The 24,788-nt window shown below is 43.5% G+C and overlaps 1 protein-coding gene across 1 annotated transcript; it reads right to left on the reverse strand.

Moving 5' to 3' along the window:
- Positions 1-2,162: 2,162 nt before the first annotated feature.
- Positions 2,163-5,761, reverse strand: LOC127311794 (auxin efflux carrier component 2). Its single transcript, XM_051342248.2, has 7 exons — positions 4,641-5,761; positions 4,273-4,457; positions 3,826-4,138; positions 3,130-3,215; positions 2,871-3,028; positions 2,636-2,712; positions 2,163-2,546 (listed from the first exon to the last, which is right to left on the reverse strand). The coding sequence occupies exons 1-7, from the start codon at positions 5,663-5,665 to the stop codon at positions 2,480-2,482; spliced, it is 1,911 nt and encodes a 636-aa protein (XP_051198208.1). The 5' UTR covers positions 5,666-5,761; the 3' UTR covers positions 2,163-2,479.
- Between the last annotated feature and the right edge of the window lie 19,027 nt (positions 5,762-24,788).

The following is a 24,788-nucleotide window of genomic DNA, read 5'->3' on the forward strand; positions in this document are numbered from 1 at the left end:
ACATGTTACAAGTTGAAAGCAACTGCTGAAACTTAATCATCCTTTGTGTTGCTTCAATGCCTTTTACTGAAGAATTTATTGCTTTATGAGTTAACTGTTATGCAAGTCTTATTGATGCTTGTCTTGAAAGTATTATTCATGAAAAGTCTTTGCTATATGATTCAATTGTTTACTCATTATCTTCATCATTGCTTTGAATCGCTGTATTCATCTCATATGCTTTACAATAATGTTGATCAAGATTATGTTGGTAGCATGTCACTTAAGAAATTATCATTGTTATCGTTTACCTACTCGAGGGCGAGTAGGAACTAAGCTTGGGGATGCTTGATACGTCTCCAACGTATCTATAATTTCTTATGTCACATGCTAGTTTTATGATAATACCTACATGTTTTGTTCACACTTTATATCGTTTTGATGTGTTTTCCTGAACAATCGAGAGGCACCAGAGGGGAGCCCTGGTGGCCCCACACGTGTGGCCGGCGCGGCCCAGGCCCTGGCCGCGCCCCCCTATTGTGTGGTGGCTCCGTACCCCCTCCGACTCCGCCTCTTCGCCTATATAAAGGTACCTGACCTAAATCTTCGATACGAAAAAGCCACGGTACGAGAAACCTTCCAGAGCCGCCGCCATCGCGAAGCCAAGATCTGGGGGACAGGAGTCTCTGTTCCGGCACGCCGCCGGGACGGGGAAGTGCCCCCGGAAGGCTTCTCCATCAACACCACCGCCATCTTCATCACCGCTGCTGTCTCCCATGAGGAGGGAGTAGTTCTCCCTCGAGGCTAAGGGCTGTACCGGTAGCTATGTGGTTAATCTCTCTCCTATGTAGTTCAATACAATGATCTCATGAGCTGCCTTACATGATTGAGATTCATATGAGTTTTGTATCACTATTAGTCTATGTGCTACTCTTGTGATGTTATTAAAGTAGTCTATTCCTCCTTCACGGTGTAATGGTGACAGTGTGTGCATCGTGTAGTACTTGGCGTAGGTTATGATCATAATCTCTTGTAGGTTATGGAGTTAATTATTACTATGATAGTATTGATGTGATTTATTCCCCCTTCATAGTGTAAAGGTGACAGTGTGTATGCTATGTTAGTACTCGGTTTAAATTGCAAAGATCTATTATGCTCTAAGGTTACTTAAATATGAATGTCGAATGTTGTGGAGCTTGTTAACTCCGGCTTGAGGGAGCTCTTGTAGCCCTACACAACGAATGGTGTTCATTATCAAACAAGAGTATATGTAGCACCAAGGAAGAGAACTTATTTGTTTATGTGATCAATGTTGAGAGTGTCCACTAGTGAAAGTATGATCCCTAGGCCTTGTTTCCAAATACTGCAATCATCGCTTGTTTACTGTTTTACTGCATCTTTACTTCCTGCAATATTACTACCATCAACTGCACGCCAGCAAGCACTTTTCTGGCGCCGTTACTACTGCTCATATTCATTCATACCACTTGTATTTCACTATCTCTTCGCCGAACTAGTGCACCTATACATCTGACAAGTGTATTAGGTGTGTTGGGGACACAAGAGACTTCTTGTATCGTGATTGCAGGGTTGCTTGAGAGGGATATCTTTGACCTCTTCCTCCCTGAGTTCGATAAACCTTGGGTGATCCACTTAAGGGAAACTTGCTGCTGTTCTACAAACCTCTGCTCTTGGAGGCCCAACACTGTCTACAAGAATAGAAGCACCCGTAGACATCAGCGCCTAATCACCTCCCAGATCTCCTCGGTGAACGCATCCTCCTGCTCGGAAAGGTCCTCCGGGTGGGTGCCCAGAAAGTCCAAGTCCAGCGAGTTCGCCCGGTCAACTTCGATCGCATCCATGGATGCATTGCCTTGGAATCATCAATACAAGCTATACGATACCTTTACACATCAATAAATTAAAGTTGCTGTAAACTAGCCGATTTTTCCTACTTTAGATGCAGTAATTCACAGTTCATCTGAAGAAGACTTCAGAGTTCAGAGATCTGTCCAGGCAGGCAGTGCACTGAATCATCTTAACTCTTCCCCCAAAGCATCAGAGTGATCAGTTATGTTGTCATGCAATGTGGGAACCGTCATGTATTAGTTTATCCGATGTAAGATGCAAGTTACATTTACCTTTGCATAAATCAGGCAAATATTGTGAAGATCATGTGTTACTGAACAGAAGAATCAACTAGTGGAATCTTAGTTTAGCAGCAAATTGTCGGTTTAAGGGTTGAACTCTTCATACTCAAAGCCCCAGCCTTTACTTTAGATCTAAAACAGTAGAAAAAAATGGAATCAAGGATATATTTTTGTTTCTCCTTTGCATTCCTGTGTAGGGTCCTACTAAGCTAGCTTTCTCTATCCTTCTGCTAGATCTCGTGTATCTTCAGATATTCAAGACAGCTCACATATTCATTTGGCATTTCTCTCTAGAACTCTACCTTTCACTAGAAATTAATATGCAGCCTTAGTTCTTCAATATTGTCACTCTATATCCCAAGAAGAACATAGTAGAGTATCGTGATCGGGAGCGCGACGAGCATACCAAAAATAACCCTGAAAACATACATGCAAAATGAGTAAAGGAAGAAAAGTTTTGTATGCTCGGATATTGGCAAAGATTGAGGATGCATTGTCTGGCTTACGCTGTGCTAAGTATTTGAGGGTGGCAATTGTACTCCTTGGCAAACACAAATGGAACAATTCCTTGTGGAAGTGCTGCCTGTCGATCAATCACATAATAAAAAGTAAGTTCCTCGTCACAATATATTTCCCACTTATCTGAATCACTAGTATCTACAAATTATATTTGGGTATGCTCGTTCGCAGATAAAATTTGATTTATATATTGTACAATTTATATTTTATTCCCTTACTAACCTGAACAATGGCAACATGTAGGAGCACTCCCCGGAGCCCAACGGCTATGGAGGTCGCAGCGATCACCGCCGGACCCGTCAAGAACCTCACCGCCATGGCAAATGTGGCGACAGACTTGCCACACGAGATAATCTTCGGTTGCAGAGCCATGAAGAGACCTGGATTAATTGCATAAGTTACCGTTAGGAGTTCTTGGGGCAAGAGACCAAGATGGAGGTACAGATTTGTGATAATAAACAACAAAATGTCAACGCTGTACCTAAGCTGAACATAGCCATCCCTAGACCTGCATCAGACAGGATAGATATGGAACCTTTGATTATTGTAGGCATCTGAATATTCCACCTGTAATATTTCAAGGAAATTTGGGTTAATATATACTGTAGATCTTTGTATCGTGCATGTGCCGCCTTTCTCCTAAAAATGCCTTGTGTGTTTCCTCTGAAGTTTCCTCCAGATGTTCCACCGATCTCGTGTATAATAAATAGTACAGCAATGATCGATCGATGCACATCATTGTACAGTGTACACGACGATGTGTCGTGCATCAGCCGTAGATGAGAGCACACAATATATGTACTACCGATCTGGAATCTATGAATGGAGACAAATTAACACGGCATCTGAATGGAGTCGATTTTGTAGATTTGGTCTGCTACAGGACTCCAGGTCAGGTCTTGCATAAGACCTGCATCTGCATGCATGTGCTGGACCAGATCCTAGACCGACGTGATAATCATGTGCTCTCACATGCATGGGACAATCATAAGCAATCTAACCAGTAGAGTATAATGAAGATAGAGCCATGTCAATCTACACTAGGATCCAGTTTAGCTGATTAACTGAATTAATCCACGAAAGAACTTGTGATGCATGCATAACGTATGATGCAATGCATATATGCATGTGTACAGTTATGCAAAAAAAAAAAGTTATGCAAGTGTGAGATGTGAACCTGAATGAGACGAGTGACCAGACGAGGCCGATGAGGCTGGAGTAGGTGTTGGGGTTGCGGATGAGCTTCCGCCACACCATGATCAGGATGAGCCGCGTCATCACGCTCGCCGGCGGCATAGGGTGCGCCGCCTCCTCCAGCCCGGGCATGTCCGCGCCCTTCTTCCTCGGCGCCACATATGGGGATCCCGATACCGGGAACTTAACGCCGAGCCCGGTCGCCGGGCTTTTCATCATGCCGTCCTCGATCTCCACCCCCACGTCGCCGTTGCTGGCGTCTTTCTTGATCACCGGCGTCACGGTGCCGCTTAAACCTGACGGACGTGTGCGCATAAATGGTTACTTTACTTACACAGTGTGCCAAAAGAACTCAAGCAAAATCACATATGCTGGCAACTTATTAATTTGATTCGGACGGAGGAACCACGCTTGTTTGTTACGTACGTACCTCTGGGAGTGGCGCCGTCGCGTGGCGTGGCTGCTGCTGCCGGCGCGGCGGCGAAGTCGGTAGAGGCGGCATGGTTGACAGCGTTGCGGAGGTTGGCCTCGGACACGGGCGACGCGCTGGAACTCCACACGAACATGTGCAACTCCTTGTTCGAGTTGGAGTTCGAACCCCCAAGCTCTTTCTTCCTGTATTATTCCAATCAAAAATCAATTCAAGATTCAACACAAAAAGTTCAAGCTCAAACTAAAGGCATGCATGTGATCTAGCCATTGACCATTGCAAATTTCGATTGATGTGCTTGCTAATCGTCAGGAATTGAGCCTTGAGTTTTCCATCCAACACAGCAAGATCATAAGCCGGACACGTACCGTGGCGCCGGCATCATCATGCCAGGGTTAGGCGCGGGGTACGCCGGTGCTGCAGCCTCGCCTCCCTTGAACTTATTGGCCACCTGCTCGTCGAGCCCTTGCCCGCGTGCACCACCACCGCCGACGACACCGGGTTGCCCCTTTGGACTGGCCAGCTTGCTCCCGTTGAACATGGAGTAGAAGTCCGACTGGTTGAAGCTAGATTGCCTCGGGGTGGGCTCCCGCGACGTTTGCAGCGAGTAGATCTCCACGCCCGTTAAGTTGGACGCTCGTGGCGTCATCGCGTTGGACGCACCACGGTAAATCCCGGAACGCCCGGCGCCATGGCCGCCCGTGGTAGACCCGGACGCCGACCGCCGGATGACGACGTGAACACGGCCGTCGCGCCCGACCTCGGCGTCGGCCTGCAGGGCCTCGCGCCCGTTGAGCGAGACCACGTCGGAGTCGACCCGGAAGGAGGCGATGCTGGCGCCGACGTCCGGCGGGAACTGCTCGGAGATGAGCGCCTTGGCGCCGCGGTACTCGAAGAGGAAGAGCATGAGCGTGTACCAGATGACGCTCTGCAGCACCACGATCTGCACCATGAGCGACCCGGAAAAGTCGCCGTACATGGCGCGGAGGAGCGGGATACCCATGACGAGCGTGTTGGGCAGCGTGGCGAGGGAGAAGAGCGTGATGGTCCAGTCAAGCGACGCGGCCTCGTCCCCGGCGCCGACGACGCCGCCGCGGTGGCAGCGGTAGCGGGAGAGCAGGTTGTGCCACACGGCGAGCGCGGCGAGGATGACGAGCTTCTGGAGTGAGTCGGCGGCGAGGAAGCGGTAGTCCATAGCGTAGGGGTCGTTGGTGGAGATGAAGTGGAAGGAGAGGAGCGGCACGGCGAAGACGGCCACGAAGCGGTTGATGCCGGAGCATTGGTCGGGCGTGAAGATGCCCCACCACCGGACCGACCCGTACGCCATGAACATGGCCACGTACAGCGGCACCACCGCCGCCAGCACGTCGTAGATGTCCTTCCAGGTGATCATCGCGCCGACGAGCTAGATTCCAACAGTTTCTTTGGGATCTCTGGCGGTCGATGAATCGAGATGTTGTTAATAGAGCGAAGAGAAGCGGAAGGATCGTTATATAGTAGGCGATCGATCAAATGATTTGTTAATTAAGTACTGCTACGAGCTAGTAGTAGTACACTGTGTCAGATTAAGTTAAGCAAGGTGCATGTGTGAGGGGAAAGATTCCAAGGGGACATAGGTACACTTGCACACATTCAATTGGTTTTGGTTTAGCAAATTCGTTTTGTTCTTGCGGTGAAGTGTAAACACAAGCTACCTAAGGTTGCATTTGGAGACCTGAAGGAAAGTCGGCCTGCTGTTCGGAGCCAAGCTAAATGTATGCATACATCATACTTGCCTAAGTAGACTAGGCATCATGGAGCAGCGGCAGCTTGACGCAGCATCCAAAATATTTACGGGCGCCTCATTTTGAGGCTCGCTTGGGCAGGCACCAGGGTCTTTAGCCCGTTTGGAACGAACCACGGGTGGGGAGTGATGTATTGTTTGGTTGTGCATGATGCGATTTTGCGCACCCGTTAGGCAACAAAGGCTAACTCATTTGGTTGGCTGCGTGTAGCCTATTTTAGCTCTTCCCATCCACCTTATGGTTATTTGGTTGTACACATCATAGTCTCATGCTCTTATCATTGTTTGAATAGGGTAAGAGTACCATGCCATTGCATGTTACATGCATCTGATCATACTAGATTTAGAACCGTAAGATCTTGACGATCACAATGATCAGGAAGACGATGGTGAATTCTTTCACCGACTAGTAGAAAAAGGGGCATTAGTCCCGGTTGATAACGGGCATTAGTCCCGGATTCGCAACCAATTAATTAACTTTCATTAATAATTTCCTTCACATGTTTTGCTCTGATTCGTCAGTAAGCAACTTAATTTTGCAAATAGACACTCCTCCATGGTATGTGAAATGTTGGAAGGGACCCGAGGATTCGGTTAGCCATGGCTTGAGAAAGCAAAGGTTGGGAGGAGTGTCATCTCTAAATAAAACTAAAATAAATAGACACTCCTTCATGGTATGTGATTGTTGGAAGGCACCCGAGGATTCGGTTAGCCATGGCTTGTGAAAGAAAAGGTTGGAAGGAGTGTCACCCAAAAATAAAAATGAACTACACTAAAGTACATGTGTAAACAAAAGAGAAGAGGGATGATCTACCTTGGTGGTAGAGATAATGTCCTTCATGGGAGCCGCTCTTTGAAAGTCTGCCTGGCAAGGGGGTTAGAGTGCCCACTACCATTCGTTGACAACAAAAAACACCCCTCAAAACTTTACTTTTATGCTCTCTTTATGATTTAAAAACTTGAAAAGCTCTAGCACATGATTTTATCCATGCTTCCCTCTGCGAAGGGCCATTCTTCTACTTTTATGTTGAGTCAGTTTACCCATTTCTTTCTATCTTAGAAGAAAACACTTGTGTCAACTGTGTGCATTGATTCTTACATGTCTACCTATTGCACTTGTTATATTACTTTGTGTTGACAATTATCCATGAGATATACATGTTACAAGTTGAAAGCAACTGCTGAAACTTATATCTTCCTTTGTGTTGCTTCAATGCCTTTACTAAGAATTTATTGCTTTATGACTTAACTCTTATGCATGACTTATTGATGCTTGTCTTGAAAGTACTATTCATGAAAAGTCTTTGCTATATGATTCAGTTGTTTACTCATTGTCTTTACCATTGCTTCGAATCGCTGCATTCATTACATATGCTTACAATAGTATTGATCAAGATTATGATAGCATGTCACTTCAGAAATTATCTTTGTTATCGTTTACCTACTCGAGGATGAGTAGGAACTAAGCTTGGGGATGCTGATACGTCTCCAACGTATCTATAATTTCTTATGTTCCATGCTTGTTTTATGACAATACCTACATGTTTTGTTTACACTTTATGATGAATTTATGCGTTTTCCGGAACTAACCTATTGACGAGATGCCGCAGTGCCAGTTCCTGTTTTCTGCTGTTCTTGGATTCAGAAATCCTGGTAAGGAAATATTATCGGAATTGGACGAAATCAACGCCCAGAACCTTATTTTTGCCGGAAGCTTCCAGAGAGCCAGAGTGGGACCAGAGGGGAGCCCTGGAGGCCCCACACGTGGTGGCGGCGCGGCCAAGGGGGGCCGCGCCCCCCTAGTGTGTGGGCCCCCCAGGGCCCTTCCGAGGCTGCCCTTTCGCTTATATAAAGTCTCCGTCGCGAAAACCCTAAACGAATAAGCCACGGTACGAGAAACCTTCCAGAGCCGCCGCCATCGCGAAGCCAAGATCTGGGGGACAGGAGTCTCTGTTCCGGCACGCCGCCGGGATGGGGAAGTGCCTCCGGAAGGCATGTCCATCGACACCACCGCCATCTTCATCACCGCTGCTGTCTCCCGTGATGAGGAGGGAGTAGTTCTCCATCGAGGCTAAGGGCTGTACCGGTAGCTATGTGGTTAATCTCTCTCCTATGTACTTCAATACAATGATCTCATGAGCTGCCTTACATGATTGAGATTCATATGATAAGCTTTGTATCACTATTAATCTATGTGCTACTCTAGTGATGTTATTAAAGTACTCTATTCCTCCTCCATGATGTAACGGTGACAGTGTGTGCATCATGTAGTACTTGGCGTAGTTTATGATTGTGATCTCTTGTAGATTATGAAGTTAACTATTACTATGATGGTATTGATGTGATCTATTCCTCCTTTCATAGTATGATGGTGACAGTGTGCATGCTATGTTAGTACTCGGTATAATTGTGTTGGTCTATCATGCACTCTAAGGTTATTTAAATATGAATATTGAATGTTGTGGAGCTTGTTAACTCCGGCATTGAGGTGCTCTTGTAGCCCTACACAATTAATGGTGTTCATCATCCAACAAGAGAGTGTAGAGTGGTTTCATTATGTGATCAATGTTGAGAGTGTCCACTAGTGAAAGTATGATCCCTAGGCCTTGTTTCCAAATACTGCAATCATCGCTTATTACTGTTCTGCTGCATCTTTACTTACTGCACGCCAACCAAGCACTTTTCTGGCGCCGTTACTACTGCTCATATTCATTCATATCACTTGTATTTCACTATCTCTTCGCCGAACTAGTGCACCTATACATCTGACAAGTGTATTAGGTGTGTTGGGGACACAAGAGACTTCTTGTATCGTGATTGCAGGGTTGCTTGAGAGGGATATCTTTGACCTCTTCCTCCCTGAGTTCGATAAACCTTGGGTGATCCACTTAAGGGAAACTTGCTGCTATTCTACAAACCTCTGCTCTTGGAGGCCCAACACTGTCTACAGGAATAGAAGCGTGCGTAGACATCAAGCTATTTTCTGGCGCCGTTGCCGGGGAGGAAAGGTAAAAGGCACTCACACTCTGGTCCCAGGCAACTAAGTACTTTTCTGGTACCGTTGTAAGTGCTCGAAGCTATTTCCTTTAGATCCTATAATTGCATCTTTTTGTTTCTTGTTTTTATTTTCACTAGTTAGGCTTAATGGAAAACAACAAAAAAATTAGAGATCTTTATGAAATTTATCTTCAGTTAGGACATGAGGTGTTTGAAGAGAAAATTAAAAAAACCCATGGAACTTTGTTTGCAAAATAGCAATGTTATTAGTATGAATGCTTTGAACACCATTGTTGCTAATGCTATGGAAAATTCTAAGCTTGGGGAAGCTGGTTTTGATGAGCATGATATTTTTAGTCCCCCAAGCATGGAGGAGAAAATTTACTTTGATGATACTTTGCCTCCTATTTATGATGATTATAATGATAGTGGTATTTTGGAGCCACCCACTATGGAGGATAAAGTTTATTATGATTATACTATGCCTCCTATATTTGATGATGAGAATAATAATGATAGCTACTTTGTTGAATTTGCTCCCACTATTACTAATAAAATTGATTATGCTTATGTGGAGAGTAATGATACTTTTATGCATGAGACTCATGATAAGAATGTTTCATTTGATAGTTATATTGTTGAGTTTGTTCATGATGCTACTGAAAATCTTTATGAAAGAGGAAAATATGGTTGTAGAAATTTTCATGTTACTAAAACACCTCTCTATATGCTGAAAATTTTGAGGTTACTTGTGTATTATCTTCCTATGCTTGTCACTTTGTTCTTCATGAATTTATTTGTGTACAAGATTCCTTTTCATAGGAAGTGGGTTAGACTTAAAAGTGTTTCTTATTTGCTTCTTGATGCTCTCTTTTGCTTCAACTCTTATTTCTTGGGAGTGCATCATTAAAATTACTGAGCCCATCTTAATGGCTATAAAGAAAGCACTTCTTGGGAGATAACCCATGTTTTTATTTTACTACAGCAATTTTTTTTTTATATTTGAGTCTTGGAAGTTGTTACTACTGTAGCAACCTCTCCTTATCTTTATTTTATTGCATTGTTGTGCCAAACGAAGTCTCTAATAGAAGGTTGATATTAGATTTGGATTACTGCGCAGAAACAGTTTTCTTGCTGTCACGAAATTGAGTCGCCACATCTGTAGGTAACTCAGGAAAATATGCCAGTTTACGTGTGTGATCCTCAGATATGTACGCAACTTTCATTAGTTTTGAGTTTTGTCATTTGAGCAAGTCTGGTGCCCCAGAAAAATTCGTATTTACGGACTGTTCTGTTTTGACAGATTCTGCCTTTTATTTCGTATTGCCTGTTTTGCTATGCTTGATGGATTTCTTTGTTCCATTAACTTTCAGTAGCTTTGTGCAATGTCCAGAAGTGTTAAGAATGATTATTTCACCTCTGAACATGTGAATTTTTGATTATGCACTAACCCTCTAATGAGTTTGTTTCGAGTTTGGTGTGGATGAAGTTTTCAAGGATCAAGAGAGGAGGATGATACAATATGATCAAGGAGAGTGAAAGCTCTAAGCTTGGGGATGCCCCCGTGGTTCATCCCTGCATATTTCAAGAAGACTCAAGCATCTAAGCTTGGGGATGCCTTGGGCATCCCCTTCTTCATCGACAACATTATCAGGTCACCTCTAGTGAAACTATATTTTTATTCCGTTACATCTTATGTGCTTTACTTGGAGCGTCTTTATGTTCTTGTTTTTGTTTTGTTTGAATAAAATTGGATCCTAGCATTCATTGTGTGGGAGAGAGACACGCTCCGCTGTTGCATATGAACACATATGTTCTTAGCTTTATTCTTAATGTTCACGGAGAAGGTTGAAACTGCTTCGTTAATTGTTATATGGTTGGAAACAGAAAATGCTACATGTGGTAATTAGTACAATGTCTTGAATAATTTGATACTTGGCAATTGTTGTGCTCATGTTTAAGCTCTTGCATCATGTACTTTGCACCTATTAGTGAAGAAATACCGTAGAGCTTGTTAAAATTTGGTTTGCATGATTTGTCTCTCTAAATCTAGATATTTTCTGGTGAGGGTTTGAACAACAAGCAGGAAGACAGTGTAGAGTCTTATAATGCTTGCAATATGTTCTTATTTAAGTTTTGCTGTACCGGTTCATACTTGAGTTTGCTTCAAACAACCTTGCTAGCCTAAGCCTTGTATTGAGAGGGAATACTTCTCGTGCATCCAAAATCCTTGAGCCAAAAACTATGCCATTTGTGTCCACCATACCTACCTACTACATGGTATTTTCCGCCATTCCAAAGTAAATACTTCATGTGTGATACATCTCCGACGTATCGATAATTTCTTATGTTCCATGCCACATTATTGATGTTATCTACATGTTTTATGCACACTTTATGTCATATTCGTGCATTTTCTGGAACTAACTTATTAACAAGATGCCGAAGTGCCAGTTCCTGTTTTCTGCTGTTTTTGGTTTCAGAAATCCTAGTAACGAAATATTCTCGGAATCGGACGAAATCAACGCCCAGGTTCCTATTTTGCCCGGAAGCATCCAGAACACACGAGAACCGCCAGAGAGGGGGCACGGGGCCACCAAACCCTAGGCCGGCGCGGCCAAGGGGGGGCCCGCGCCCCCCTATAGTGTGGGCCCCCCAGAAGTCCACCGACCTTGCCCTTCCGCCTATTTAAAGCCTCCGTCGCGAAAACCCTGAGAAGTTCGACGAAACCCACAGAAACCTTCCAGAGCCGCCGCCATCGCGAAGCCAAGATCTGGGGGACAGGAGTCTCTGTTCCGGCATGCCACCGGAACGGGGAAGTGCCCCCGGAAGGCTTCTCCATCATCACCACCGCCATCTTCATCAACGCTGCTGTCTCCCATGAGGAGGGAGTAGTTCTCCATCGAGGCTCGGGGCTGTACCGGCAGCTATGTGGTTCATCTCTCTCCTATGTACTTCAACACAATAATCTCATGAGCTGCCTTACATGATTGAGATTCATATGATGATGCTTGTAATCTAGATGTCATTATGCTAGTCAAGTGAATTTTACTTATGTGATCTCCGGAGACTCCTTGTCCCACGTGTGTAAAGGTGACAGTGTGTGCACCGTGTGGGTCTCTTAGGCTATATTTCACAGAAAACTTATTCACTGTTATGAATGGCATAGTGAGGTGCTTATTTATATCTCTTTATGATTGCAATGTATTTTGTATCACAATTTATCTATGTGCTACTCTAGCAATGTTATTAAAGTAGTTTTATTCCTCCTACACGGTGTAATGGTGACAGTGTGTGCATCCGTGTTAGTACTTGGTTTATGCTATGATTATGATCTCTTGTAGATTATGAAGTTAACTATTGCTATGATAGTATTGATGTGTACTATTCCTCCTACATAAGCATGAAGGTGACAGTGTGCATGCTATGTTAGTACTTGGTTAGTCGAATTGATCTTTCATGCACTCTAAGGTTATTTAAATATGAACATTGAATTGTGGAGCTTGTTAACTCCGGCATTGAGGGTTCGTGTAATCCTACGCAATGTGTTCATCATCCAACAAGAGTGTAGAGTATGCATTTATCTATTATGTTATGTGATCAATGTTGAGAGTGTCCACTAGTGAAAGTGTAATCCCTAGGCCTTGTTCCTAAATACTGCTATCGCTGCTTGTTTACTGTTTACTGCGTTACTACTCCTGCAATACTACCACCATCAACTACACGCCAGCAAGCTATTTTCTGGCACCGTTGGTACTGCTCATACTTATTCATACCACCTGTATTTCACTATCTCTTCGCCGAACTAGTACACCTATTAGGTGTGTTGGGGACACAAGAGACTTCTTGCTTTGTGGTTGCAGGGTTGCATGAGAGGGATATCTTTGACCTCTTCCTCCCTGAGTTCGATAAACCTTGGGTGATCCACTTAAGGGAAAACTTGCTGCTGTTCTACAAACCTCTGCTCTTGGAGGCCCAACACTGTCTACAGGAAAAGGAGGGGCGTAGACATCAAGCTATTTTCTGGCGCCGTTGCCGGGGAGGAAAGGTAAAAGGTACTCACACTCCGGATCTTGGCTACTAAGCTATTTTCCGGCACCGTAAGTACTCAAAGCTATTTCCTTTAGATCCTGCAATTGCATCTTTTTGTTTCTTGTTTACACTAGTTTGGCATAATGGAGAAGAATGATCTTCTTATTCTATTTCCTGATTTAAAACATGGATTGTTTGATGCGAAAATTAAAAAACCCATGGAACATGTTAGCATGAATACTTTGAACACCATTGTTGCTAATGATATGGAAAATTCTAAGCTTGGGGAAGCTGGTTTTGATGAGCATGATCTTTTTAGTCCCGCAAGCATTGAGGAGAAAATTTACTTTGATGATACTTTACCTCCTATTTATGATGATTATAATGATAGTAGTCTTTTGGTACCACCTGTTATGGAGGATAAATTTGATTATGATTACAATATACCTCCTATATATGATAGCTACTTTGTTGAATTTGCTCCCACTACAACTAATAAAATTGATTATGCTTATGTTGGGAGTAGTAATAATTTTATGCATGAGACTCATGATAAGAATGCTTTATGTGATAGTTATATTGTTGAGTTTGCTCATGATACTACTGAAAGTTATTATGAGAGAGGAAAATATGGTTGTAGAAATTTTCATGTTACTAAAACACCTCTCTATGTGCTGAAATTTTTGAAGCTACACTTGTTCTATCTTCCTATGCTTGTTACTTTGCTGTTCATGAACTTGTTTATTTACAAGATTCCTTTGCATAGGAAGCATGTTAGACTTAAATGTGTTTTGAATTTGCCTCTTGATGCTCTCTTTTGCTTCACATACTATTTCTTGCGAGTGCATCATTAAAACTGCTGAGCCCATCTTAATGGCTATAAAGAAAGAACTTCTTGGGAGATAACCCATGTGTTTATTTTGCTACAGTACTTTATTTTATATTTGTGTCTTGGAAGTTTTTTACTACTGTAGCAACCTCTCCTTATCTTAGTTTTGTGTTTTGTTGTGCCAAGTAAAGTCTTTGATAGTAAAGTCAATACTAGATTTGGATTACTGCACAGAAACTGTTTTCTTGCTGTCACGAATCTGGGCCTAATTCTCTGTAGGTAACTCAGAAAATTATGCCAATTTATGTGAGTGATCCTCAGATATGTACGCAACTTTCATTCAATTTGAGCATTTTTATCTGAGCAAGTCTGGTGCCATTTTAAAATTCGTCTTTACGGACTGTTCTGTTTTGACAGATTCTGCCTTTTATTTCGCATTGCTTCTTTCGCTGTGTTGGGTGGATTTCTTTGTTCCATTACCTTCCAGTAGCTTTGGGCAATGTCCAGAAGTGTTAAGAATGATTGTGTCACCTCTGAACATGTGAGTTTTTTTATTATGCACTAACCCTCTAATGAGTTTGTTTCGAGTTTGGTGTGGAGGAAGTTTTCAAGGGTCAAGAGAGGAGGATGATATACTATGATCAAGAAGAGTGAAGAGTCTAAGCTTGGGGATGCCCCGGTGGTTCATCCCTGCATATTTCAAGAAGACTCAAGCATATAAGCTTGGGGATGCCCAAGGCATCCCCTTCTTCATCGACAAATTATCAGGTTCCTCCCCTGAAACTATATTTTTATTCGGTCACATCTTATGTGCTTTACTTGGAGCGTCTGTGTGCTTTTGTTTTTGTTTGTGTTTGAATAAATTGGATTACATCATGCTTGTGTGGGAGAGAGACACGCTCCGCTGGTTCGTATGAACACATGTGTTCTTAGCTCATAATATTCATGGAGAAGTTTCCTCTTCGTTAAATTGTTATATGGTTGGAATTGGAAAATGATACATGTAGTAATTGCTATAATGTCTTGGGTAATGTGATACTTGGCAATTGTTGTGCTCATGTTTAAGCTCTTGCATCATATGCTTTGCACCCATTAATGAAGAAATACATAGAGCATGCTAAATTTGGTTTGCATATTTGGTCTCTCTAAGGTCTAGATAATTTCTAGTATTGAGTTTGAACAACAAGGAAGACGGTGTAGAGTCTTATAATGTTTATAATATGTCTTTTATGTGAGTTTTGCTGCACCGGTTCATCCTTGTGTTTGTTTCAAATAAGCCTTGCTAGCCTAAACCTTGTATCGAGAGGGAATACTTCTCATGCATCCAAAATACTTGAGCCAACCACTATGCCATTTGTGTCCACCATACCTACCTACTACATGGTATTTCTCCGCCATTCCAAAGTAAATTGCTTGAGTGCTACCTTTAAATTTCCATTCTTCACCTTTACAATATATAGCTCATGGGACAAATAGCTTAAAAACTATTGTGGTATTGAATATGTACTTATGCACTTTATCTCTTATTAAGTTGCTTGTTGTGCGATAACCATGTTTCTGGGGACGCCATCAACTACTCTTTGTTGAATTTCATGTGAGTTGCTATGCATGTTCGTCTTGTCTGAAGTAAGAGCGATCTACCACCTTAATGGTTGGAGCATGCATATTGTTAGAGAAGAACATTGGGCCGCTAACTAAAGCCATGATCCATGGTAGAAGTTTCAGTTTTGGACATATATCCTCAATCTCATATGAGAAAATTATTAATTGTTGTTACATGCTTATGCATAAAAGAGGAGTCCATTATCTGTTGTCTATGTTGTCCCGGTATGGATGTCTAAGTTGAGAATAATCAATAGCGAGAAATCCAATGCGAGCTTTCTCCTTAGACCTTTGTACAGGCGGCATAGAGGTACCCCTTTGTGACACTTGGTTAAAACATGTGCATTGCGATGATCCGGTAGTCCAAGCTAATTAGGACAAGGTGCGGGCACTATTAGTATACTATGCATGAGGCTTGCAACTTGTAAGATATAATTTACATAACTCATATGCTTTATTACTACCGTTGACAAAATTGTTTCATGTTTTCAAAATAAAAGCTCTAGCACAAATATAGCAATCGATGCTTTCCTCTTTGAAGGACCATTCTTTTTTACTTTTATGTTGAGTCAGTTCACCTATTTCTCTCCACCCCAAGAAGCAAACACTTGTGTGAACTGTGCATTGATTCTTACATATTTGCTTATTGCATTTGTTATATTGCTTTGCATTGACAACTATCCATGAGATATACATGTTATAAGTTGAAAGCAACCGCTGAAACTTCATCTTCCTTTGTGTTGCTTCAATGCCTTTACTTTGAATTATTGTTTTATGAGTTAACTCTTATGCAAGACTTATTGATGCTTGTCTTGAAGTACTATTCATGAAAAGTCTTTGCTATATGATTCACTTGTTTACTCATGTCATATACATTGTTTTGATCGCTGCATTCATTACATATGCTTTACAAATAGTATGATCAAGGTTATGATGGCATGTCACTCCAGAAATTATCTGTGTTATCGTTTTACCTGCTCGGGACGAGCAGAACTAAGCTTGGGGATGCTGATACGTCTCCGACGTATCGATAGTTTCTTATGTTCCATGCCACATTATTGATGTTATCTACATGTTTTATGCACACTTTATGTCATATTCGTGCATTTTCTGGAACTAACTTATTAACAAGATGCCGAAGTGCCAGTTCCTGTTTTCTGCTGTTTTTGGTTTCAGAAATCCTAGTAACGAAATATTCTCGGAATCGGACGAAATCAACGCCCAGGTTCCTATTTTGCCCGGAAGCATCCAGAACACACGAGAACCGCCAGAGAGGGGGCACGGGGCCACCAAACCCTAGGCCGGCGCGACCAAGGGGGGGCCCGCGCCCCCTATAGTGTGGGCCCCCCAGAAGTCCACCGACCTTGCCCTTCCGCCTATTTAAAGCCTCCGTCGCGAAAACCCTGAGAAGTTCGACGAAACCCACAGAAACCTTCCAGAGCCGCCGCCATCGCGAAGCCAAGATCTGGGGGACAGGAGTCTCTGTTCCGGCACGCCGCCGGAACGGGGAAGTGCCCCCGGAAGGCTTCTCCATCATCACCACCGCCATCTTCATCAACGCTGCTGTCTCCCATGAGGAGGGAGTAGTTCTCCATCGAGGCTCGGGGCTGTACCGGTAGCTATGTGGTTCATCTCTCTCCTATGTACTTCAATACAATAATCTCATGAGCTGCCTTACATGATTGAGATTCATATGATGATGCTTGTAAACTAGATGTCATTACGCTAGTCAAGTGAATTTTACTTATGTGATCTACGGAGACTCCTTGTCCCACGTGTGTAAAGGTGACAGTGTGTGCACCGTGTGGGTCTCTTAGGCTATATTTCACAGAATACTTATTCACTGTTATGAATGGCATAGTGAGGTGCTTATTTATATCTCTTTATGATTGCAATGTATTTTGTATCACAATTTATCTATGTGCTACTCTAGCAATGTTATTAAAGTAGTTTTATTCCTCCTACACGGTGTAATGGTGACAGTGTGTGCATCCGTGTTAGTACTTGGTTTATGCTATGATTATGATCTCTTGTAGATTATGAAGTTAACTATTGCTATGATAGTATTGATGTGTACTATTCCTCCTACATAAGCATGAAGGTGACAGTGTGCATGCTATGTTAGTACTTGGTTAGTCGAATTGATCTTTCATGCACTCTAAGGTTATTTAAATATGAACATTGAATTGTGGAGCTTGTTAACTCCGGCATTGAGGGTTCGTGTAATCCTACGCAATGTGTTCATCATCCAACAAGAGTGTAGAGTATGCATTTATCTATTCTGTTATGTGATCAATGTTGAGAGTGTCCACTAGTGAAAGTGTAATCCCTAGGCCTTGTTCCTAAATACTGCTATCGCTGCTTGTTTCTTGTTTCTTGTGTTACTACTGCTGCAATACTACCACCATCAACTACACGCCAGCAAGCTATTTTCTGGCACCGTTGCTACTGCTCATACTTATTCATACCACCTGTATTTCACTATCTCTTCGCCGAACTAGTACACCTATTAGGTGTGTTGGGGACACAAGAGACTTCTTGCTTTGTGGTTGCAGGGTTGCATGAGAGGGATATCTTTGACCTCTTCCTCCCTGAGTTCGATAAACCTTGGGTGATCCACTTAAGGGAAAACTTGCTGCTATTCTACAAACCTCTCCTCTTGGAGGCCCAACACTGTCTACAGGAAAAGGAGGGGGCGTAGACATCAATGTGCTACCTTTAAACAATTCAAAATTTATTATCTCTTATTTGTGTCAATGTTTTATAGCTCATGAGGAAGTATGTGGTGTTTTATCTCTCAATCTTGTTGGGCAGCTCTCACCAATGGACTAGTGGCTTCATCCGCTTATCCAATAATTTTGCAAAAAGAGTCGGCAACGGGGTTCCCGGCCCCAATTTATTAACTTTCATTAATAATTCTCTTCACATGTTTTGCTCTGATTCGTCAGTAAGCAACTTAATTTTGCAAATAGACACTCCTCCATGGTATGTGAAATGTTGGAAGGCACCCGAGGATTCGGTTAGCCATGGCTTGAGAAAGGAAAGGTTGGGAGGAGTGTCATCTCTAAATAAAACTAAAATAAATATACACTCCTTCATGGTATGTGATTGTTGGAAGGCACCCGAGGATTCGGTTAGCCATGTCTTGTGAAAGAAAAGGTTGGAAGGAGTGTCACCCAAAAATAAAAATGAACTACACTAAAGTACATGTGTAAACAAAAGAGAAGAGGGATGATCTACCTTGGTGGTAGAGATAACGTCCTTCATGGGAGCCGCTCTTTGAAAGTCTGCCTGGCAAGGGGGTTAGAGTGCCCACTACCATTCGTTGACAACAACAAACACCCCTCAAAACTTTACTTTTATGCTCTCTTTATGATTTAAAAACTTGAAAAGCTCTAGCACATGATTTTATCCATGCTTCCCTCTGCGAAGGGCCATTCTTCTACTTTTATGTTGAGTCAGTTTACCCATTTCTTTCTATCCTAGAAGCAAACACTTGTGTCAACTGTGTGCATTGATTCTTACATGTCTACCTATTGCACTTGTTATATTACTTTGTGTTGACAATTATCCATGAGATATACATGTTACAAGTTGAAAGCAACTGCTGAAACTTATATCTTCCTTTGTGTTGCTTCAATGCCTTTACTAAGAATTTATTGCTTTATGACTTAACTCTTATGCATGACTTATTGATGCTTGTCTTGAAAGTACTATTCATGAAAAGTCTTTGCTATATGATTCAGTTGTTTACTCATTGTCTTTACCATTGCTTCGAATCGCTGCATTCATTACATATGCTTACAATAGTATTGATCAAGATTATGATAGCATGTCACTTCAGAAATTATCTTTGTTATCGTTTACCTACTCGAGGATGAGTAGGAACTAAGCTTGGGGATGCTGATACGTCTCCAACGTATCTATAATTTCTTATGTTCCATGCTTGTTTTATGACAATACCTACATGTTTTGTTTACACTTTATGATGAATTTATGCGTTTTCCGGAACTAACCTATTGACGAGATGCCGCAGTGCCAGTTCCTGTTTTCTGCTGTTCTTGGTTTCAGAAATCCTGGTAAGGAAATATTATCGGAATTGGACGAAATCAACGCCCAGAACCTTATTTTTCCCGGAAGCTTCCAGAGAGCCAGAGTGGGACCAGAGGGGAGCCCTGGAGGCCCCACACGTGGTGGCAGCGCGGCCAAGGGGGGACGCACCCCCCTAGTGTGTGGGCCCCCTAGGGCCCTTCCGAGGCTGCCCTTCCGCCTATATAAAGTCTCCGTCGCGAAAACCCTAAACGAATAAGCCACGGTACGAGAAACCTTCCAGAGCCGCCGCCATCGCGAAGCCAAGATCTGGGGGACAGGAGTCTCTGTTCCGGCACGCCGCCGGGACGGGGAAGTGCCCCCGGAAGGCATCTCCATCGACACCACCGCCATCTTCATCACCGCTGCTGTCTCCCATGATGAGGAGGGAGTAGTTCTCCATCGAGGCTAAGGCTGTACCGGTAGCTATGTGGTTAATCTCTCTCCTATGTACTTCAATACAATGATCTCATGAGCTGCCTTACATGATTGAGATTCATATGATGAGCTTTGTATCACTATTAATCTATGTGCTACTCTAGTGATGTTATTAAAGTACTCTATTCCTCCTCCATGATGTAACGGTGACAGTGTGTGCATCATGTAGTACTTGGCGTAGTTTATGATTGTGATCTCTTGTAGATTATGAAGTTAACTATTACTATGATGGTATTGATGTGATCTATTTCTCCTTTCATAGTATGATGGTGACAGTGTGCATGCGATGTTAGTACTCGGTATAATTGCGTTGGTCTATCATGCACTCTAAGGTTATTTAAATATGAATATCGAATGTTGTGGAGCTTGTTAACTCCGGCATTGAGGTGCTCTTGTAGCCCTACACAATTAATGGTGTTCATCATCCAACAAGAGAGTGTAGAGTGGTTTTATTATGTGATCAATGTTGAGAGTGTCCACTAGTGAAAGTATGATCCCTAGGCCTTGTTTCCAAATATGGCAATCATCGCTTATTACTGTTCTGCTGCATCTTTACTTACTGCACGCCAACCAAGCACTTTTCTGGCGCCGTTACTACTGCTCATATTCATTCATACCACTTGTATTTCACTATCTCTTCGCCGAACTAGTGCACCTATACATCTGACAAGTGTATTAGGTGTGTTGGGGACACAAGAGACTTCTTGTATCGTGATTGCAGAGTTGCTTGAGAGGGATATCTTTGACCTCTTCCTCCCTGAGTTCGATAAACCTTGGGTGATCAACTTAAGGGAAACTTGCTGCTGTTCTACAAACCTCTTCTCTTGGAGGCCCAACACTGTCTACAGGAATAGAAGCGTGCGTAGACATCAAGTGGGATGAGTGGCCACTACGTGTGGATAGAATAGGAAACTACGGTCTGAGAAATGAACAAAGACCATACCGTTTGGAGGATGTATTGGCTGCACACTGCAGATGGAAGGAGTTCAATGAATATTTCCTTGGGATGATGCACGAATGGAGCGACGAAGAAATATATGAGGAATGAAGAACAAATTCATTCATCCTGGGGTATCCTAATCTTCATGTTGGCCATACATCGCGTGCGTCTTGTAGTTTTTTCAGCTTAGTTTGTTATGAACAATAACAACGTTATTGGCTGCTTTTGGCTGCTATATGCAGTTTATGTATTATACTTAGTTTTCTGATTATGCTACTGTGAATTTATCATATACTAGCTTCTAGATTTGCTACTAGATTTGCTGCCATATTGGGCAAAAAACGAGGGCCAAAAGGCATAAATAATTGAAGAAAGACAGAAATAGAAGCTTCTCTAGATTTGATACTAATTTGGTGAAAAAGACAGAGAGAGAAAGAGGGGAAAATGTGCTCTTAAAAATGTCAATTTGGGCCGAGAGAGACAAAACCCAGCTCTCATGTACAACCAAACACGGTCTCGTCCTGTCCCACGCGGTCCCTTCCTACCAGCCCCACACGACGCGGCCGCACAAACGACGCGACCCCACACGTCAGCACGGAACGTTCAACTAAACGGGATTCCTTCCGTCCGAGCTCCTTCTTGCGGGTTTCACACAAAGGCTTAGGAAAAACTGAGGAAGAATTAAGGGGCCGGGGAACTGAGTACAACTAAGCACCTGAGGGCACGAGAATAGAAAACCCTTAATAATATGTGGGCTAGTGAACCTAACATCATGGATGTTCCTTCTTTTGCATTCTCCAAGCTTCATTCTGCATAATAGCGTAGATAAGAATTAATATAGTTAGGACAATATAGTGCAGGCAATGAACGAGATGAGGTAGAGATTTAATTATAGAAATAAATCACACTTACAGAACGTAGCAACTCAGGAGAGATTTGTCGAGCTCGCGCAGATTGAACAACTGGAAAAATTCACTCATATGAACTTGTACATAGTAATGTTTAAAGTGATGCTCCTCTCTAACTTCCGCATAAATATATTCTTTTGCCGGTCTTATTTTTTATGAAATCCTTGTACCAGAGTAGCAGCTGTCGCATTTGTGTTGGTAGACTCGCTTCCTGTGCAGACTTGATGAGAGGCCCATTCGGCTTATATGTAAATGCTACCTCACATATTGGTGCATCCTCAAGGCCTAACAATGCACGAAGAGTCATACCAAACTCGGACGCTCTTTCTTTGGCCGCCGTTACAGTCATTTCCTGTGCGCTAGCAGCTGCTAGGACAGCGGGGTCCAATAGTTCCATGTCCTTATCCATATCGGCTATGAAGGACATCGTAACGGAAGAACCGGCTTCCACTTTGAGCAGGGGGGTCGATTGTTTTGTCTGTTCCCCGAGCTGGGAAACTTGTTTCCCGCATTTTTTACATGCTGCTTTGTTCTCCGCCAAGGCTTTTTCCAGTAATGATTTTTGCCTATGAAATTCACGTCCATAGTCGTCTGACATATTCTGCTGAATTTGGGACGGTGTCGTCAAAAAATCCTTAGCCCACTTCTTTTGCTTCTCATTATATACCGGCTTGGGCTCAGGATATTTTTTTTGACTTGACTTCCGCCTTCCATTTCTCATGGTGAGTAGCCGCGTCCACGTCGGTTTCCTCGACACTAAGTTCCCAAGGTCTCGGGAGGAGAGGCTTCAGTGATGGCATTGGTACCCTTGTGGTCTTAGGTACATAAGGCTCCGGGTTAATAGTCCAGGAGGGGGGTTCCATTGCTGTCCGCCGTAACCCCTGCTTCTGCTTCTTCATCGAAGGTGGACTGGGTGGCGGCGTACCCGCCGGAGGTGGACTGGGGGCGGCATCTGCTTACCCATGGGAGGTGGATTGGGGGGCGGCATCGGCCGACGTGAAGGAGGTGTAGGTGGACCACCACCACCGGAGGGGGGTGGACTTGTTGGGTGATTCCTCGGGGTCGGTGGCCTTGGCGCCTCGCCTGGAAACTTGATGTACTTCTTTTTCCATAAAACGATTTGGCGCTTGACATCTCGAAGTCTCAGATCCCCTTCAGGTGTAGCATAGTCAATCTCCAGGTCCTCACACCCTTGGACTATGTCATCCACCATGACACGAGCATAGCCATCTGCAAAGGGTTTGTTGTGGTGGAGTGTTCCAGGTTTACAAGGTAAAGCGGTGCCGAGCGCCACCTTCAAGGAAATGTTCCCCATTGGATAATGCAGCTCACATTCTTTCATAATGTCATGTACATCGTCCACGGGGTACCGAGGCTCCGGTGCACCATCGATCGTCGGTGCATTAGCACCAGCCGGGGCGAAGGGTGCATTAGCACCAGCCGGGGCCTCCGTGGAAGCCACACTGCTTCTCCGCTACTGGCTTTCGACATCCACTGCATGATCTCCATGCGGCCCTTCCGCTCTGTCTTTTGATAGTGCTTCACGCACCATCTGCTTCACCTCAAATTGTTCCATTTCCATCCTCCCCAGACGATCTGCATCCCGGTCCGTCTTTCTCTTACGGCTTTTGTAACTGTACGGGTCATTGTCCTCGGGAATCCCTACTTTCCACGGAATGGCGCCTTGGCCTCGTACACGTCCTGGGTGTTCAGGACTCCCAAGGGCTATTGTCAGCGCGTCGTTCTCTCTGTTGACCTTGATCTTCCCCGCTTGAGGTTGGGCCATTGCGTCAATAAGGGCGGCGGTGGGAGTAAACACTTTCTTCCGGTGAACACACCTCCCTGTCTCTGGGTCTAGCGATCCCCCATGCCCGTACCACCAGCTTTTGGCCCTTGGGTCCCATCCCTCTGTACCTAGAGGGATTCCTCGCTCCCTCAGGCTGTTCTCCATCTTCTCCCACTTAGTCTCTGAAGTGCGGTATCCTCCTAGCCCCATAATGTGATTGTACTCTTTCTTAGCCGCATTTTCCTTATTTTTTCCGATATGGCCTTGGCATGCTCCGATTCCTTCTGCTTCACAAATTCGGGCCACACATCTTTCAGTCTATCATACCGTCCTTCAAAATCCGGAGTCTTCTTCTGCGAGACATAGTCCCGGGCTAAATTTTTCTTGAAGTTCTGGAATGCTTCGCCCATCTTGTTAAGAGCGAACTATTTGACTAGCCTTCTCCTCTCACGTCCACCAGGAATCTCGTTACCCTCTTCTTCGTGTTTGTTGTATTCCGGAGGTAGAATGAAATGTTCCATAAGTTTTCTCCAACAATCCTTTTTCATTCTCTTGTCGACAAAAGAAAAACCAACACTTGCCTTCTTTGGCTCATTCCATTCCTGGAGGGTGATCGAGATGTTGTCTCTAGCAACCACTCCGCATTGGTCCAAAAAATTGTATAGTGCTTTTTGGCTCCAACGGCCTGCCTTGTTCATCGACAACATCGATGGTCAATGTTTCTCCAGGTTCCATCGTTTGGGTTTTGCCACGCGGCTTTGTACTCGATTTTCTCGACGATCCAGAGGCTAAAAAAATAAAGAGAGTCGCGTTAATACAAATTTATTTAAATCAGTAAATTTGTATCACCAGAGGCTCAATGTATATATATACCTCGCCGGAGGTGGTTGCTTGCAATTCGAGATCATCGTTTGTCGTTTGCCCTCCGGCAAATGTTTCAACAATGTCCATGCCTTCTTCATCACCTTGACCTTCACCTTCACCGTCAAAGTTTAGATAAGAAGAGACATCGCTTTCTTCATCTTCTTCCGGGACATAAGGAATATCACCGTTTATGATGGCGTTTATATGTGCTTCAGCTTCCGGATCATAGTTTTCCAAAATAGGGTCTC

This window comes from Lolium perenne, chromosome 7 (assembly GCF_019359855.2).
Source record: "Lolium perenne isolate Kyuss_39 chromosome 7, Kyuss_2.0, whole genome shotgun sequence".
Lineage (NCBI taxonomy): Eukaryota > Viridiplantae > Streptophyta > Magnoliopsida > Poales > Poaceae > Lolium > Lolium perenne.

Excerpts from the sequence above, each read along its gene's own strand:
- LOC127311794 (XM_051342248.2), bottom strand. The coding sequence starts at position 5,665 with ATGATCACCTGGAAGGACATCTACGACGTGCTGGCGGCGGTGGTGCCG. Across the intron at positions 4,458-4,640 it reads ATGATGATGCCGGCGCCACG|GAAGAAAGAGCTTGGGGGTT; the intron begins GTACGTGTCCGG and ends GGAATAATACAG. Across the intron at positions 2,547-2,635 it reads CCTCAAATACTTAGCACAGC|GGTTATTTTTGGTATGCTCG; the intron begins GTAAGCCAGACA and ends GTATGTTTTCAG.